The following is an 18,251-nucleotide window of genomic DNA, read 5'->3' as shown; positions in this document are numbered from 1 at the left end:
AAAGGATTTCTGTTAAACAGACCCCACCCAACCTCCTCATTCTCAGTGAGGTGCCAAAGAGACTTTTCCCCTCCAAATCAACACATTTCCCTGTGTTCATGGAGATTTCTCTCTGGAGGAGTCTACAAAACAATCCCTGCCAGGCACACCATTGTTCTGGATGGAGGCTCTACACCCATAACTTCAATTCCCTCCCCAGCTCCTCAGGAAATGACACAGCTCTGCTGGGAGGCATCAGCTTACTTGTGAGGAAGACTATGTAGCTCCAAGGGACATTCCTGGAGAAGAAATTCCCTCCTGCAAGACACAAGAACAGCTTTCTCAAGTCCTCCCTTTTTTCCAACCCCTCAGCACCACAGTGGAGCAACAAGCTGTGATGTTGGCTACCTTGCAGCATGAAGGTTTCAACAAGAATCCAAATTCCATTCACAGCCACCACAGTGTCTGGAAAAGAAAGGAAAAACCCCATAGCAAAACCACTCCTGGGTATCCATTTCGTAGGCCAACAAAAAGAATGCAATATAGGACAAGTGGCATTGGTTCCAATCAATGAGCAAAGGGAACTCATAAATTGTGAGTCGTCCCCCATGTCTTTCTCCAAGCCTTTAAGAGAGGCAGTGCCTTTATGTTCAAAAAGAAGCAAAACTAAAATGTAAAAAAAACCCAAATTACTGAGCAGGAACAATCACTTAGAAGCCAGCAGGTAGCAGCAGGAGGAAGCACTCTTCCTCCTCTAGAGGAGAGAAGCACAGATTCCCTGCCTCAGGCAGCTCAGCTGCCAAGCAATCCCTCCAGCAGTGAGGATGCTCACAGCTCCTTGAGAGCAAACAGAATGTGCCTCACTGGGGAGGCACTTCCTTATCCAGAATATTTCAGCTGTAAAATAAACCCCCCAAATTCTGGGAAAGCTGACCACCAAGCCACCTAAATGCAACAAGCCCCACAGAGGTGCTGTGCAGTGAGCCAGGGAGGCTCTCCAGAACAAGGGGTGAGAGCCCAGGCTGCTGGGACAATGCAGCAGTTCTCTCCCTCCCCACCAAAACTCCAAAACTTGTCCATGAACCACAGCTCAGACCACACCAAGGTTGGGAAGGATGTTGAGATGCTTGAGTGCATTCAGAGGAGGCAGCAAGGCTGGTGAGGGGCTGGGAACACAAACCCTGTGAGGAACCCCTTAGGGAGGTGGGATTGTTCAGCCTGGAGAAAAGGAGACTCAGGGGTGCCCTCATCACTCTCTGCAGCTCCTGAAAGGTGCCTGTGCTCAGCTGGGGCTGGGCTCTGTCTGCAGGAACTGACACAACCAGAGCACACAGCCTGGAGCTGCACCAGGGGAAATTTAGGTTGGATATCAGGAAAACTTTTTTTCCAGAAAGGGTGATAAAGTTGTGGAATGGCTGCCCAGGGAGGCGGTGGAGTCCCCATCCCTGGGTGTGTTTAACAAAGCCTGGATGTGACACTCAGTGCCAGGATTTAACTGAGGTGCTGAAGCTGGGTTGGACTCCATGATCTTGAAGGTCTCTTCCAGCTTGGTCATTCTGTGACAGTTCCTCCAAATTCCTTGGAGGGCTGGCAGAGCCAGCACACCAGAGCCACACGAGCAAGGCAGCCAAGCAGATCATTCCTACTCACACATGGTGTACTGGAACACACGGGACTTCACCAGGATGTTGATGCCTGTGTGAAGGAAAGGATGACAAAACAAATGTTTACACCATCCTCCACATGACAGATCCCTCCCTCTTCTCCCTAGAGACATTTGCCATAGAAGCTAAACAGATCAGCAGATGATTAACTTCCACTTTTTGGGAACAAGTTTAAATATCTTTTAGAATTTTAACAGCAATGAAGTCCTTATTCTTAGTCCCCAAGAGGCCCTGTTTGGTCTCTATGTGCTAATTCTGGGGTGGACAGAGGTAAATGCTCTGTGTTTGGAACAGCAAGGAGGGTTGGGAGCATCAGCAGAGCTCTGAGGGCTCCTGTGGCAGCTGTGTTTGCATCAGGAACACACACCACCTCAGAAGAGCTGGAGATTCTTAATTCTGAATGGTGACATCCAGTCAGGGAACTTGGGACACGGGGTAAATTGGCAAGACATGACTCTGATGGGGGTTTCAGGCCTCTCTTTTTCCCTTCCCAAACTGCTGTCCTTGACCTGAATGGGACCAGGCAGCCTAAGAGCTTTTGTGACAACCCAAATCCCACAGTCACTGCAGGAATATTTCCACGACAGAATCCTCCCTGGAGACTCTGAATCCAAATCTCTGGCCTCAGAGGCTCTGGATGCACATGGAGTTGGTTAGAATGCCTTCCCTCAGGTGTTTGCCAGGGACACAAGAGCAAGGCCCTTCAGAGTGTCCTGTCTTTGTAAAGAATGCTGTTCCTGCCAGCTGAGCCCGTGGTGCCATGGACAGAGTGAGTTACCTTTGAAGATGAGGAAGGCGGTCCGTGGCAGGTCATCGAACCAGTGCTCGCGGTTCCGCTTGGCCTGGAAGCACAACAGCCTCGGTCAGCAGCAGCCAGAGCCACACCCAGGCACAAAAACAGGCCAGGGATGGAGACCCACCCTACCCCAGCACTGCTTCTCTCAGATTGCCTTGTTTCTCACCCAGCTCCTCTCTAACCACTCCTTTTCTCTCCCTCCCACACACGGTTTTCTTTCCTCTCCACCCAACCAACTCTTACCTTCCATTTTAAGCCAACAACTTCATAGAAATTGTAAAAATCCTTTAGACTGCAAAACAGAAAGAAACATCTGATCAGAGCCTTGAGGGTGAGCAGATCCTTAATTGTCCCTGTCAGACATCACCAGTGGAGAGTCCTGGAAGTCATTAACTCCTTATCAGAACTGCAGCCACAGCTGACAGGACTCAGCAGTGACCTCCTCCCAGCCTGGCCAAAGGTTCCTGATTGACAATAGCCAGAATCTCCTTTCTGTAATGCTTCAGCCTCAAGGGAAACTCTGACTCTGCTGAACCCCAGTGAGAGGAAAGACCTGAGGCTTAGATGCCAGCTCCAAGGGATGGAGATTGCACTGCTCTTCATGAAGAAGTCTTGGACTGGCTTAATTACTCCTACAGTCCTTTTCTATCATCCTTGCACATTTTCTTTTCAAGGTAAAAATGAAGTTTGAAAAAGGACATGAAAGCAAAGAAACTCATAGAACATGAGTGCCTGTCTAGGTGCCCAGGGTCAGGGCTGTAACAGCTTTTGTGTGTCTGGAAGTGAGGATGCTGAACTTCTCTGACTCTTACTGGTGACACTGGTGCCTAAATTCCACAACTCAGTCTTTCTCCCTGTGCCATTTTCAATACTTCTCTGTGGCACTTGACTTCAAGGAGAAGCATCAGCACCAGTTTCATAGGAGACTCACTTGGAACCTGTCTGTGGCCAGAACAAAGGAAAAGGAAGAGAAGGTCTCCTGCTCTAATTCCCTCTTCTCCCTTGCTGGCTGGAGTTAGCTGCACCCACCCCCACCAGAATGGCAATTCTCTGCCTCATAACACAGAGGATGGCAGCCCTGAAAGCACCAGCAGAACCAAATTTTAATTAACAAAACCCTGGGGGGGACAGCCAGCTGCTGGAAAAAAGCAAAAACTTGTTAAAAGCTGGGAGGCTGCACTGAGTGAGGAAATGCTCCAGGCAGGCTCCAGTGCTGCTCCCCAGCTCCTGCTCCCTCTGCTCTGCCAGGGGAGAGAGGGAAGCAGCTCCTGCCTGGGAGTGCCAGCAGGGCTGTATCCACAAGAGGGCACGCAGGAACTCCAGCACCTCAGCTCTCAGGGTACCCACCCCTCCCAGCTCCCTAGAAAAACCCAACACTCATTCCATAAACCCAGCCATCCTCTCCAAAGCGCTGCCCAGCTGCAGGGAGTGCAGCAAGCTCCCTGCTCTGGGTGCAGCAGTGTGCTGGTGGTGTTTGAGGGTCCCCAGGATGAGGGAAGAGATGAGAATCTTGACTTCATCTTGCAGAAGGCTGATTTATTATTTTATTATATATATTATATTAAAAATGCTATACTTAAGAAAGAGAAAGGAGACGTAAGAAGGCTAGCAAAGAATGATTATAAAATCTCTGACAGACCAGAGCCTTGACACAGCTGGACCATGATTGGTCACCAAGTAAAAAGAATCCACATGAGACCAAAGATGCAGCTTTTGGTAAACCATCTCCAGACCGCATTCCACAGCCATCAGACAGTTATTGTTGACATTTCTTTTCTGAGGCTTCTCAGCTTCTCAGGAGAAAAATCCCAGTGAAAGGATTTTTATAAAACATGTGAGTGACACAGCAGCAGGACCATCCTACCTGACTAAAGGGGTATTGCTCTGGTTCAGTGCTTTGAAGGTGAGATATCTCTCCCTGGCACACATCCGAGGCTTGTAGAACCGCAGCAGCCCTTCAAAGTGCTTGAAGGAAATTCCAGATGGCCTCTGGCAACAAAGGAATGCTGTCAGAAGCAGCAGCAGCACGCAGGAATGAACAGAGCTTTTAATTCTCACTCTGGATTTGTTTTAAGCAGGATTTCATCTGTTATAACTGAGCCCCCAAAGCACCCTGAGCTATTACTTTAACACACCAAGCTCGTCCCAGGGCACAGAGATCAGAAAGCCTTTCTGGCAATGGGTCCCTTCAGCAAATGCAGAACTGTTCCCTGCTGCCCCATCACCTGAAAATTGTCCAACCAGACACCTCAAGCAGAGTTCAACCCCTCTTCTTGGGAAATTAGCAGGCAGCCTAAGAGATCCCACCATGGCACTTTTTTAAGACCATCAGCTATGTGCACTAAACATGAACTAATCTGCTAGAAGTGGGTTAGTTATTTTTGGGTCTTATTTCTCTTGCTGCTCCAACAAGTTAAGCAAGAACTCAACTTTCTCCCCACAATGCTTGTCTCTGTTAAAAGCTGTTTGTAGGTGAACTCCTTCTGTTTCTGCACTGCTCACTTGTGCAGGATCTGGAAAATGGATTGTATTTTCAATTGTATGACCCATCCCTCCTCTCAGTAGTGATGCCTGGTAAGCCAAACAAGTCCTCAAGTGACCCAGAGTGATTCAGAGAGAAATCAATGATCACATGCACTCCAGAACAAACCTCCCTCATTTCACCAAGCCATAACCTCACGCAGGGCTGAAATTCAGAGCACTCTGCTTTTTCTCTGCTAACAGAGGTGAACATGAATGAAAAAAACCCCAGCCCATGGTGAGCCTGATCACAATGAAGAGAGATAAAAGCCATTTTTTGGAGGTCAGCAGCCAGGCCAGGGTGCTGCTGGCCCAGCTGTACCTGTTTGGTGACCAGCAGCCGGTACGCGTGCTGGATGGCCGTGCGCTTGTGCAGCAGCAGGGACTTGAACTTCCTCTTCTCAATGTCATTGAAGGTGTCAAACACAACAGCCAGAAGCTGAGAAGACAGGAAAAAAATAAGAAATAAGTGCTGTTTTGACCTTTATACTCTGCAGGGTTTCAGGGAGGCACAGCAGATGCTGATGGGGTCGGTGAGGTCCTACTGGCAGCAGGGATCCCACAAAGGGATCCCCAAGATCTGATCCACTTTTTTGAGGAGGTCCAGATGTTTCTGGCCTCTCAACACCTGCTAGTGGGTTTTAAGAGCTACAAAAATGCCAGCAGAAAACCGTATCAAAAGATTAAAATGCCCTGATCTGTCCCTGGAAAGCAGGGTTTGGGGGCTGCTCTCTGGATCCACCCTTCCTGGGAGCTTTGGCTAACACCCAGCAAAGCCAACCCTCCATCTGGGGAGGCAGTGAAATCCAACCACAAGCATCAAATCTCTCACCCTGGGCTGCAGAATTCCTCAGCTCCTTGGGCAAGGCCTTTTCCAGCACTCACATCCTCCACTGGGCAGCCATGCTCTCACTCTGCAGTGATCAGCACTGCAGCCCTGCCATCCTGAGTAATTCCATCCCCTTCAAACTGATTTACAAAGTATTTCGGGCAAGTCCAGATAATAAAATGCCATTTTATGATAAATAATTAAGACAGAGAAGGATAATAAATTTCATGTAACTGAGTATGTCACTCCAAGCACGACATTAATGGGAGAGTAGTTGAAAGATGCTCATATAATTTGGTTTTCTGTGATTTAGTTCAATTCCTCATGGTTAGACATTAAAAGAGTTCTATCTGTAGCCAAGCTGCCACCTCTAGAAGTGTTCTGCCAAAGGGTCTGAGATGATTGCAGAGCAGTTCTGGGAATGGGGAAGGCTCTGCTGAGCAATGAGCTCCACAAGCAGGCAGAGGGAAGGGAAGTGCTCCCCTGGGCACTCACCAAGTTCATGATGAAGTAGAGCTCGATGGAGAGGTACACGATGAAGAACACACAGGACCAGGGGTTGCGGGCGTAGGACGGCATCATCACATCAGGGAAACTGCACCCCAAAGGACACAAGGGTGAACCCCAAAAATCTCATGGTACACAGCCCACTGCACAGCAACAGGCACAGGGCATGGGGGGTATGTGTGTGTGAACTCACATCTACAGATCTGCACATTTGTACAAAATTCAGAATAAAAATAAATGTGGCAAGTGCAATCCTCACACACCCCAAACACCAAATGGGATTTGTGGTGTGGTTAAGGGCTATGCTTTGGTACTTAACAACAGCAGTACAGCCTCAGTGCAGGTGTTACCACCTCAGATTTCTTCCATCCTTTGCTAATTTCCTAATCCCCAGGGCTCTGCCTGACAGCAGATCAATATTTACTCACTGCTGTTATCCCAATTTCCCTGCAGACAGGTGAAGTGCAGCACAGGAATGGGAAGCTAGGTCTCAACAGTGAGCTGTTGGCTGACAAAGGAGCACAAACACATTTTCCCTTCTTGCACCAAGGCCTAACAAAGCTGTTTCCCCCTTAGTGCCCTCACAGTGATGAAGACATCTGAGTCCTTAGAGATAACTCTGCAGCTGAGGTCACAGTGTCCTAAAGCAAAATGGAATAGCAGCTCTTCCCATGCAGGCTGACCCTGCACAGCTCCCTCTCTCAAGCAGAGGAAAGGGGTCACATATTTAGAGACAGAGCATTTCTGCAGATAAACTCTTGGCTCTGCCAGACTCCTTTGGGACAAAGAGAAAGGCTGAGATAGAAGAGCATGAACTTACTTTGAAGTGGTCAAAAGCACAAAGAGATTCACCAGGCTGTTCTCTAAGGTATTGAAGTACTGAAAGAAAAAATTCCCATGACAAAATGCAAGCAGGAACTCACAGGGACATTTTGTTCAAAGAAACAACCAGTCCCCCCACCCCTCTGGATACAGGCACATCCACAATTCCCTGATGCCTTCCATAGGGAAAAGTGCTTCAGCACTTTTAAATTTCCCTGAGAAATGGTGTGTAAGGGTTAAACCAAAAGCACATTTTTATAAGTATTTTTTCCCAGGCAGCAGCAAGAACCAGTGGCTGCTGGACTCTGACCACAGCAGTGGAAGTGGCTGAGCTTTGCCCCAGACACCTCCTCCCCTGGGGACAGTGGCAGGTGGCTCTTCTGGCTGAATGAAGGCACCAAGAACAAGGAACAACTCTGAGAATGCTCCCTTTGGGACATCCTCTCTTGGAGGAAGCTTCTTCCACAGTCTTCCTCCCCACAGAGGGTAAAGCAGGGTGGCACTGCCAGGAGCAGCCAGTGTTTGATCTCACATGGTTTAATAAACTATGACTGCACTGTAATGCTGAATTCTTAATGAAAAAAAATCAAGATACTCACTGGATCCGAGTGGTTAGGAGAAAACAAGTAAAAACCTAAAGAGGCAGCAGAGAAAATAGAGGAGGAGAGAAAGGAGAAAAAACAAACAAAAATAAAGTCAGTTCAATGTTGAGCAGTGGAGCAGTTCCCAAAGGGAAGGTCCCACTAACAGCAAATCCTCTCTGACACCCTGAGGATGGGAGTATCTGGAAGACTTTTTCCACAGAGATTTGCCAATAGATGTCATTGGCATTTCCCTGCTCCTTTTGGAAAATAAACTTTCTGGGAATGCTTTGGGCTGTAGCAGGTACACTCCAGACACATGCATTTGTGGGGATGCAGAATCAAGTGTTAACACTGAGGAAGAGCTGGTGGAAGCAGAGCTTGAAAACACACACCACTGACTGTGCTCTGGAAGAGGTCAAAAGGGCTTTTGTCTCAAAATTAAATACTCAGCCTTCAGATGTTTTGGATGTTTTAACTCTGCCTGAAGACTGCAGATGAAATGGAATAAATGGAAGATGCTGGCAACACTTTGGATCTGATCAGCTTTACATTCATCCAGGCTGCTCATGTTGCTTTTGGACAATCAGTGGTTAAGAGTTAAGAGCATCACTTCTTCACCCATAATACAACTCACCCAGAATAGCAAAAATCACCATGAAGAAAAGCAGGAGGAGAAGGATGTCAATAAATGGTGGGAGGGACTGGAAGATCTGTCGCAGATTTCTGAAAAATAAGAGAAAACATTAATAAATTAAAATTTGCACATTTACTCCTCCAGGTTGTCAGGGGAAAGAAAATAACCCACCACCACCCCCCCACACTTGAGGGCTCTCTTCCCACTCCCTCCAAGGATCAAAAGTAGAAAGCTTGCTAAATTAGGATCATTTCCAAGCTACCCATCTGTCCTTTGCAGTCAGCTCTCAGGTACTGCAAACAACACTAATGTCATGTTGTCAGCTCTGCTTCTGCAGACTGAAGACCAGCCCTGATTCACTGTGCAGCTTCCAGGCAAGCCCAGGAGCAGGGCCAGGGCAGCCACACCCTGGGCTGGTCTCTCTGAGCTGGTTTATACACCCAAGCCCTGTGCACCACCAGCACATCCACACTTAGCTCACAGTGGAACCATCTCCAACACAAATGCCAGTGAAAGACACTGACTTTCCCTGGATGCTTGCAGGATTTTGTTGGAATGCATGAAATAGAAGCCTCTCTGAGTCCCTCAGAGAGAGAAAGGAATGCAGGGATTAAATTGGAACCTTTAGAGAAAATGAAATATATTAAGCCACACAGAAATGAAGTAAAAGTGTAAGCTTTAGTTTTAAGTAAGTAGAAATATATTTTAAGTGTCTTAAGAAACTGTGTTAACTAGTGAAAGCTCTAAAGTCTAGTTTAAAGTTCAGTAGTGTTACCTTTCACAAAATTAACTTAGTGCTACGCATAATGAAAACAGAACATTGCTTGCATTTCTGGATAGAACAGACAGAACTATTTGCATGAACAGACAGAACTACATGTGTAGATTTTGGGTAAGAACTGACACTGCTTTCACACATTAGAATCAAGCTCAGATAGGAAGAATGTTTTAAAATTGTGTTTTCAGCTCATTGGATGATTTATGAATAAAAACCATCTGTATTGGGGTGCAAAGGAGAAGGAAAAGAGGGATAGTAGCTGCTAGCTGCTGCTCAGAACATCAGGACTCTATACCAGGAAGCTTTAGCACGGACCTCAATACTCCGAACTCTTCGAGACTGACGTATTCACGCAATAAACAACTTTACAACAACTAACAACATCTCCCATCTCTTTGAAGACCCAAAACCCATGCCCAACTCCAAGATCTGAGCGCTTTCCCTCCAGCCCAGCCCCAGGAGCGAGGGCAGAGCCCAGCATCACCTTCTGACAGCCCCACAGTAGCGGCAGTCCATGAGGAAGATGCAGCGCAGGGCGCGGGTGATGCGCACGTGCGAGGTCTGGCGCACCAGCACCACGATGGCCTCGATGAACTGCACCAACAGCACACACGTCTGCAAGACAGGGGGGATCACAGGCAAAGCTCGGCCTCAACACCTGCTCCTCTGCACATCTGAAGGACGGGAGGTGTCCCTGAGTGTTGGAACCCAGGACATCCCTCTGGCTGCCCTGCCCAGGGAGCTCAGAGACCTTGGCACAGAGCCCTGTGCCTTTGATCTTGACCCATGGAGCAAATTACCACCTTTATATGAAGAATTACAAGTCAAAAGAGTTTAAGTAGAATAATAGTCTGTCACAGGGTGAAAAAATAGATTTTGGAGGTTTTTAGAATGGGGGCTTGGGGCCCCAAGATGGAGGAATTTGGGTGTGCCTTGTCCTTTATCCTTTTTCTTCCTAGAGGAATTTGGGCATGCCTTGTCCTTTTTCCTTCTTCCTAGTCTCCATCTTCTGGGTGATTGGTTTTTGGATTGGTTTAGAGTAGAAGCTCACTGTCTAACATAGGTGATAGGTAGTGGGAAGTTATGGTAAATAATGTACATGTAGTTTTTAGTATAAAAAGATAACACCACCCTAGGGGCAGGCAGAGTGCCTCTGTCTGACCTGCTGAATGGACCTCGGCAGGCCAGAGAAAGCATTTTATAGGTAAGACACAATAAACAACCTTGAGAACAAGAACACAAGAGTTCTGACTCCTTCTTAGACTTTCTAATGTATTTTGGGGTCACTGTGAGCAGCAGAGATTCTGAGACCTGAGGGGATCTCACATGAATCACCCAGCAGCTGGGACACAGCAGCTACATCACCCTGCTGCAGTGCAGGTCAAGATTGCATCTGGCTCTTTGGTTCTTGGAGTTGCTAAAGGAGAAACCTTGACAATCAAGCAGAAAACTCACCTTGACCATAGTCCTTTTGTGCCTGATAAAGGTTTGGAAGCCCAGCCACCTCATCTTCATGGAGAGCTCAAAGACGACCACGATTAACGCGAACAGCTCCAGGGTAGCGTGGACCTGCCGCAGCACAGGTCTGGTGAGCACAGCAGCACAGGCCACACTCCTGCCCCTCCTTTTCCAAGGAGCAGCTGGCTTTGACAGCAGTCTGAGCATTGCCTTGTGGCATGCAGGAAAACCCCAAGCCACTCTTTTACAGCTAACATAGCAGTGTTTTTCAAAATTTCTATATCTATTCTATATCTATTTCAAAATTTCTATATCTACTGCTTTGTGCTTTTATTAAAGCCTGGGCAGTTTTTCTCTAAGCAGTACCAGGCCAGAAGTTCCTGAAATCCTTCTGGGCTTGAGCAACACAGGAAAAAACTTATTGATATCTCGGCCTTTTGTTTCAAATGTATCAATAACTTGAGCAGAAACACTTTGAAAAAAGATGGAGACTGTAATTTTTTTTAGTGGAACACAGAAGGAGAGCTTCTGGGCAGGAAGAGTTTATACAGAGAAGGGTTTTTCCTTGAACTAGACATTCTGGATAATCACAGGGAAGGTCCCGATCTGTGTTCTAGGAACCAGTGGTGGTGATGGGGTAATGACACCAGCCCTGACAACAGCTTTGAAACCACCTCATCAAAGCCCACAGACTGCTGAGTTATCTCATGAAAAAGGAAAAACCCACCAATTTCTGTTACTAAATGAAGAACTGCACAAATTGATAACACAAAATGAGTATCACTTTCATCGTGGTCTGCCTAGATCAGACGGAAAAAGGAAGTTTTGCTGTCTGGCCTATCTGCTGTCAACCATTTACAGAACAAAGCAGGTGGATTTTTTTCCTCTTACTGCCTCCTCCTTCCTCTCGGTTTAGCCACCATTTCCCTCTTCCCCAGGCTGCAGAGGGCCAGGTACTCACAAAGATGCCCAGGCGGAGCATGGGGACGGCTGGGGCCTCGCACAGGGACAGCAGCAAAAGCAGCAGGGCCGTGCTCAGCTCCATCAGGTAGAAAAGGTGGTTGTGTGCAAAGAGGTAGGCAGCGAGTGCTTTGGCATTTTTGGGGTGGGTGAAGAACTTGTCATTATTTTCTCCTTCCTAGGGCAGCAGGAATAAAGGAGGGAACAGCATTATTGACTCTTGGTGCTATAAAAGAGTGAAGAATGCAGATTTTTATAGGGATTAGATACAATTCCCAACAGACTACTCCCATTTACAGCCTGTTGTTGATGTGTTTATTGAGGAATGGACTCTACACGCACGGGACATCCCCTTCTGCTCATAACCACATTTCAGTAATGAAACTCTTTAATACCCACAAACTCCTGCTTCAGAAACCCCTGAGCCTTTTCACAATGAGGCAGAGAGCTGGGAGAGTTTGTAAAGGCAGGCAAAGAAACTTCAGCCAACATCCCAACACAAACACAGCACTTCATTTACTTGCAACTATTTCCACATGTTTACAGACTTATTTGATTAAACTTCTCCAGGACAGAACACGAAAACACCCAGATAAGCTCCAGGGCACCTGGCTGACAGTTGTTCCTCCTTATCTTGGCCTTGCAAAATGTCTGGGAGAAAACACTGGAGCACACACAGTGTTTTCTGCTTCAGGAATGTAAGACAGGCTGTATGCAAAATTAACAAGTCTCTATGCTGATTTGTCACTCCCTCTTAACTAGAAAGCTTAATTAACATTAAAAGGTCAGATGCTCCATCTTAACACTTTGCCTACAACTGATTTTCAAACAGCTACATCGTGACTATTTTTACCCCTAGGATGAAACTTAGTTTGGGGAGATTTTAGAGGGTTTTTATCAGAACCACCCGACAGCTTCTTCTTTTTCTCGAGTCAACAGTTCTGGCAAAGGAGCTTTTGTCACTCACAGGAAACTTGCTGCCTCTTGGGAACTGTCATAAGAGATCACTTTTCCCCAGCAGGGCCACACAGATGCACAAGAAGTGGTGAGGTTTTGTTTAAATTAACATCTTCCCAGGCAGGCAATTACTGCAAGGACAGCCAAGCTATTACTATCAAAGCAGAATAGCTGTGATTGCAAAAGGATAACGAGGTCGGGGAACTCTCCTTTAGGAAGGGAAGCATTCCCCAGACTCGCTCAGGAGAGGGTTCCCAGTGTGTCTCACTGGATCCAGCTCACACTGGGGTTCAGAACAAACACTGCTGGGTCAGAGAGCTGGGCTGGAGCAGGACAGAGCCAGCCCTGCACAGAGCCCAGGCTGAGATCAGCAGGGTCCTTTCCATCCACCCTGGCAGGACACACTTGTGGAATGACAAACAGCCTGCCTCCTGGGAGCCAAACAATTCCAAACGTGCCTGGACAGCAAAGCCCTCCTATCCAGACCCAACACTTGCCTGCAGCCACTGCTCACAGAACTCTCTTTAACTGATTCTACTTCATTTCAAGGACAGTGTCACCGTGGCCATTGGTGAAGGCAGCAGCAGCAATCATCCCCATCCGAAGGGCCAGACCTGCTGTGCCCATTACCATCAGAGCTGCACAGCTCAATGACCCTTTGCAGAGCTGCTCCAATCATCAGGAGTTTAAACAAAAGCCTGGGATGGAGGCTGAAGCCACCCTGCCATTGTCACACCACAGAGCTCAAGTGTTGTCAAGGTCCAGCCTACACTGGTTTAAAATATCTCAGAAGTGAGATTTCTCAGTTCTGTGGGGTCAGAGCACGGAGGAACAAATGGTTTTTATCACCTTGAAGTGGCTTAAACAAAAAAAAAAAAAAAACAACCTGCTGGGTCCAAAGCACCCCAGAGTTTTGAAAGGGAAGGAAGAGAAGGAAGGATGGACAGTAACGGAACCAGCAACCACTTCAGACTGGACAGCTCTGGGAGAAGCTCAATTTTGGGGGCTAATTCCTCACACCAGATGCACAGCAACCTTAAAAAAGCAAACCCTTTGTTGCAGTAAGGATGGTGTTTCTGCTAACTGAAGCATGGGTGGGGTTTGATTCTTCGTTGTTTTAAATATTATAAATTCCACTTCTGGGCTGATCCTAACCCCAGCATCCTTTAATCCTGTAGAAATCAAGACCTCTGCTTTCTCTTGTGCCTCACATGACCTGCAGGACTTGACTGACACTAATTGGGCCATCCCACGGCCTAGGCAGGATTGGGACCTGCATTTCCAGAACAGGAGAGCACTGACCATTCCCCCTGGAGTGACTGCAGAAATGACAATCTGTGACCAACTGAAATGGCAATCTGTGACCAGCTGCAGAAAACTTCCATGCCAAGGTGGCAGAACTGTGCATGTGCTGAACCCCCAGCCAGCACAGCCCTTGGGACAGGATTGGGTATTTTGTTGTTGGTTGCCCCAAATGACTCCCAAAGCCTACCTGGAGGTGCCCCCAGCACCGCCCCACTCCCGAAGCAGAATGCATTGAATTTTCAGCCCCAGCACAGAAGCTGTTTGTTTCCCATGGCCAACAACCAGTGTATCTCCTGCAGAGCACTGTCCCCCCACGCAGCAGGGCTCACCTGGAGGTAGATGGCTGCCTCTTGGTAGTTCATCTCCCAGTTGTGGCGGGCAGAGCCCTGCTGGGCGCAGCACTCCCTGGCCGCGGGGCTGGAGGCGTCGCTGACCACGTCGTAGCTGCCTCCATCTGCAGCAGAGAAACAGGGATCAGCCATCAGGAGGGCTCTGGGATCACAGACAGCCACAGCAGCTGGGAAGTGGCAGCTGCACACTGACAAATTGACTCTTGGCAGGTAGGAGCTTTAGAGAGACGCTCAAAGGCAGCACTCGCACACGGGGATGCTCCCGGAAGATCATCGGAAGAGACAGCTTCCTACTCAGTGCAGCAAGCAGCTCTCCTGGCTCAGGGGGGTGTGCTGTCATGCCTGAAGCTTGCTATCAGCAGCACAATCTACAAGCAGGCAGGTAAGAGCCACCAGCCTCCCAGGATGGAGAAGAGCGTTTGCTGAAGGAGCAGGAAGAGCAGGAAGCTTGTGCACATATCCCTGGAGCAGAGGCCATGGAAGGATGGACACAGCACTGCCCCTGCCATGGGGCACCAAAGTGAGGAGAGAAGCTGTCAGTATTTTGAGCAGAAAGCCCCATTTCTCCCAGCACTTCACTAAATAACACATCAACACTCTGAGGTGCTGATGAGTACTGACACCCCTCTGATGCAAACAAACCACAAGATGAATTTTCTGTTCACACTGCACACATTAATTCTGACATTTCTGAGGGCCTGTCCTTCTCACCAGCAAAGAACTACACAACAATACCATATTGAACATGTGAACCAGATTTTGTAAATAAAGATTTTGTTTAAAAATACCCCAAAACAATTAAATTGCAAAACAGCAACTCCCAAGAAGAGCTACACATCCGCAGTGCCCTTCCCACAGGAGAGTTATACAGGGCATGTATGTAAACTCCAAAATTGCCATTTTTGCATTCTGAAGCCTCAGTGCTATTAAGACAGATGAAAACTAAGCGAGAAGACAATTACTCTACAAAAAGGGAATGTCACTTGGTTTCTTCTTCTGGGACTGGGAGTTTTATTTTACCTTTGACAAAGAATACTGAGCAGAGAACCCCCAACAGTGACACCTGCTTAGGGCCTGTGGTGGAGCCAGCCATACTCTCAGTTCTTCAGAGTTTCAGACATTTCCCACATCACATGGTTGTTCCTGCTCTCAGAAGAGACTTCCCTCCTCCAGTGCCTCATGTTCCCAAAGTGGGTACATGTAAAACTGAGCTTGCCAGCACAGCAGGGCTGATTTCCCCCTTTTTTTTTTATGAGCACAGGAGCTGTGGTGTGGCAGCTCGTTCCCTCTGTGTTCAAAGTTGTTATCTGAGAGTGGGCAAAAAGCACCACGAGGTTCTCTTCCCCTCTCATGACAGCCTGCTGAAGATTTGCTGTGACAAAATAATCCTGGATGAATTACTGATTCAGTCTCTCCAGAACACCCTCTGGAGTGGAGAGGGAGCCCATGCCAAAAACTCTGCACCCGCCAAGAGAAATGGCACCATGTGCTGCTGGCAGAGGCAGGGAGTGGGAAGAAATCAGAGCCCCTTCACCAGTGCACAGCCACAGCTGCCTCTTCCACCCCCAAATCAAATTAAGATAACATTTCTCTGGGGTTTGTGAAGACCTTCCAGATTGCACACTCAGGTTGCTGAGCATTCTGCAGCACGAAGCCTGTTTCTCTTCCCTGCTTCCCCCACACCCTTAAAATACCACTCAAAATCTGGACAAATGTTTGAATGAGGCCGGTTCCTCCCCCACACCCCTTGATTTAGCACAGCTCTTGGAAAAAAAAAAAAAAAAACCTGAATGATGGAGTTTTTATTTATCCATGGAGCTGGAATGGCAGCCTTCTGGTTTGTCTGCTTTTTAACTAAGAGATGACAGCCATATGCAAAAATCAGAAGCGTTATATTGCAAGCTCTAAAAAGTTCTTAAATGTTATTATTTATAAAGCTTTTGCTGGGGATGTGTCTCAAAAAGACAGACTCCCTCAAACTGCAGCCTGAAAGCAAAACCTTTTCACATTTGATGCTTAATAGTTACAGGAGGAGCATATCTTCATCAGAATCTGGACTTTACGTTGCAGAATATACAACAATTACGAGGATCAAAACACACTGTGACCAAAACAGCAAAGGTTTGTAGCAGTAACCCAAACACCAACACACTGGACCCTGCCCAAAGATGCCAAAATCACTTTTAACCCCGACAAAGATGCCAAAATCACCTTTAACCCTGACAAAGATGCCAAAATCACCTTTAACCCTGAAGCAGCTCTTTTGCAAAAATTAACCTCTATGGAAAGGACAGACACTAGGAAAAGACACACTCCAGCAAAACCCAGGACAGGACCCTGCTCTGTGCTTCCCACAGGAGAGCTGTCCCAGCTCTGAGACCAAGGTTGCAAATACCAAACAGCACTCAAGAGATGCAAATCAGAACCAAAAAACAGCTCTAGAAATCAAGATGCTTTCCTGCTGTCTAAACCAGGCACAGACAACAGCACAGGCACGCCAGTGTTCCGGTGGGGAGCTGCATTTTGTGGATCAGCTCCTTCCCCATCAGGTACCAGAAGGTTGATCTAGCATCCCTGAGGCAACAGCATCATCTGGGTCATAAATAATAATAAAAATAATAATAAATTCCAAGAGCAGCCCTCTGACTGTGTGCTTGGCAGCCCTCCAGCGAGCTAATTTCCTCAGCTGCTCCCATGATAACAATGACACAGACTAATGCAAGCTCGGCTCCGCTCGTGCTGCACCACATCCCCGACGGCGTTTACCATCAGTACGGAGCTCAATGAGATAGGAGGATCTCTGCACGGGGCTCCCGGGATCCTCGAGGTAGATGGCGGGCAGCTCCCTCCACTGCATGGCAGCCCCCGGTGCTCGCAGCCCGCCGCTCCTGCCTCCCCTGCCTTCCCACAGCTGCTCCTCGGGGCAAAGCTCCGCGCAAGGGATCCCGCTCGGCTGCCTGCAGAAGGGAGCGCCTTCTCCCCTCCTCCCCGCCGAGGAAGAGCTCCGTGAGAGATCCTTTCCCTGGCTGAGCTTTGGGAAGGTCGAGCTGCAGGATGAGCAGTGAGATCCTTTGCCGGGGTGTTTCCCGGGGTGAGGTTTGGGAAGGTTGAGCTGCAGGACGAGGAGCTGCCAGGCACAAGCGTGGTGCTGGCGAATGCGCTGCGCTCTCGTGTTTTGGCATTTAGCACAAGTTGCTCACGATGAGCTAACGGGGAGAGGAGTGGAAGTGCTGAGCAGGCACAGCGAGGGATCTCCAGCACGAAAAAGAAAACAGATATTTGGTGAAGTTTGCGGCGTGAGGGGCACGCCAAAGGAAGAGAAGTGAGCCGGTCGCAGATGGCAAAGCTTCCTTCCTTACACTTGTGTAACTTATCCCAGGCGTTCCCTGAAAGCAGAGAGAGGCAGGGAGGGAGGGGAAAAAAGAAAAGAGGGGGGGGGAAAGAGGAAAAAAAATAAAAAAAGGAAAAGCAAAACCAGCTGGCTGCTTACACAAGGCATCCAGAACGAGACTGCCGGGACTCCAGCATTTCCATTCAGTGCAGCCGAGCATGCTCCTGTGTAAATAGTTTCCATATGTCATCATTACAATAAAAAACAAAAAAACAAGGAAGAAAGAGAAGGAGCATAAACTTTCCAGAGCCCAAACCTCTCCCTCTGCAAAACAAATTCCCTGCTTAGGGGAAGGAAAAACTCTCCATGGGCCGAGAGCAAACAAACTCCTCTCATTCAGAGGAGCTCATGCAGCCAGGGGGGATCTCCAGGGCAGAGCTGAGAGGAGAATAAGGGACAGAAAACATCCACAGGAGGCTGGGATAAATCACCCTTCCCAGGCAGCTATTATACATCAAACTCAAGTCACTCTGGAATTCCTGGTTTTTGATGTCTGCACTTCTTCAAATAAATAGTAATTTTTTTCAAAATTCCAACAAACTAGTAACCTCCTACGAATTCAGAGAGTTATAAACCAGCCCTGCAGGGCAGCTCTTCCATTTGCCTTGGAGCTCCCCCAGCCTGGCTCTCATTAGCCAGCTTGCCAGATGTTCTGCCTGCCAGCCAGCACACACTTTCTATGGCCTTGCACTGAAACAGACTGAGATTCCCTCACTG

At 47.9% G+C, this 18,251-nt stretch overlaps 1 protein-coding gene across 2 annotated transcripts in view; it reads right to left on the bottom strand.

Moving 5' to 3' along the window:
- TPCN1 (two pore segment channel 1) overlaps positions 1-18,251 on the bottom strand; it is a 42,208-nt gene that overhangs the window by 10,518 nt on the left and 13,439 nt on the right. The window contains exons 1-16 of one of the 2 annotated variants that reach the window (XM_063173340.1): positions 16,910-17,469; positions 14,123-14,247; positions 11,533-11,709; positions 10,569-10,682; positions 9,598-9,728; positions 8,336-8,424; positions 7,717-7,751; positions 7,116-7,174; positions 6,284-6,383; positions 5,282-5,398; positions 4,304-4,428; positions 2,683-2,731; positions 2,422-2,485; positions 1,630-1,674; positions 388-444; positions 244-297 (exon numbers count right to left, since the gene is read on the bottom strand). In XM_063173340.1, the coding sequence (XP_063029410.1) occupies positions 244-297; positions 388-444; positions 1,630-1,674; positions 2,422-2,485; positions 2,683-2,731; positions 4,304-4,428; positions 5,282-5,398; positions 6,284-6,383; positions 7,116-7,174; positions 7,717-7,751; positions 8,336-8,424; positions 9,598-9,728; positions 10,569-10,682; positions 11,533-11,709; positions 14,123-14,247; positions 16,910-17,000 (1,432 nt within the window). In that variant the 5' untranslated portion in view covers positions 17,001-17,469. Of the gene's footprint in view, positions 1-243; positions 298-387; positions 445-1,629; positions 1,675-2,421; positions 2,486-2,682; positions 2,732-4,303; positions 4,429-5,281; positions 5,399-6,283; positions 6,384-7,115; positions 7,175-7,716; positions 7,752-8,335; positions 8,425-9,597; positions 9,729-10,568; positions 10,683-11,532; positions 11,710-14,122; positions 14,248-16,909; positions 17,470-18,251 lie in introns of those variants that run through there. The other variant, XM_063173339.1, reaches the window with a different exon arrangement.

The sequence above is a fragment of the Melospiza melodia genome, chromosome 20 (genome assembly GCF_035770615.1).
Source record: "Melospiza melodia melodia isolate bMelMel2 chromosome 20, bMelMel2.pri, whole genome shotgun sequence".
Taxonomy (NCBI): Eukaryota; Metazoa; Chordata; class Aves; order Passeriformes; family Passerellidae; genus Melospiza; species Melospiza melodia.
This window is presented reverse-complemented; position numbering and strand designations above follow the sequence as displayed.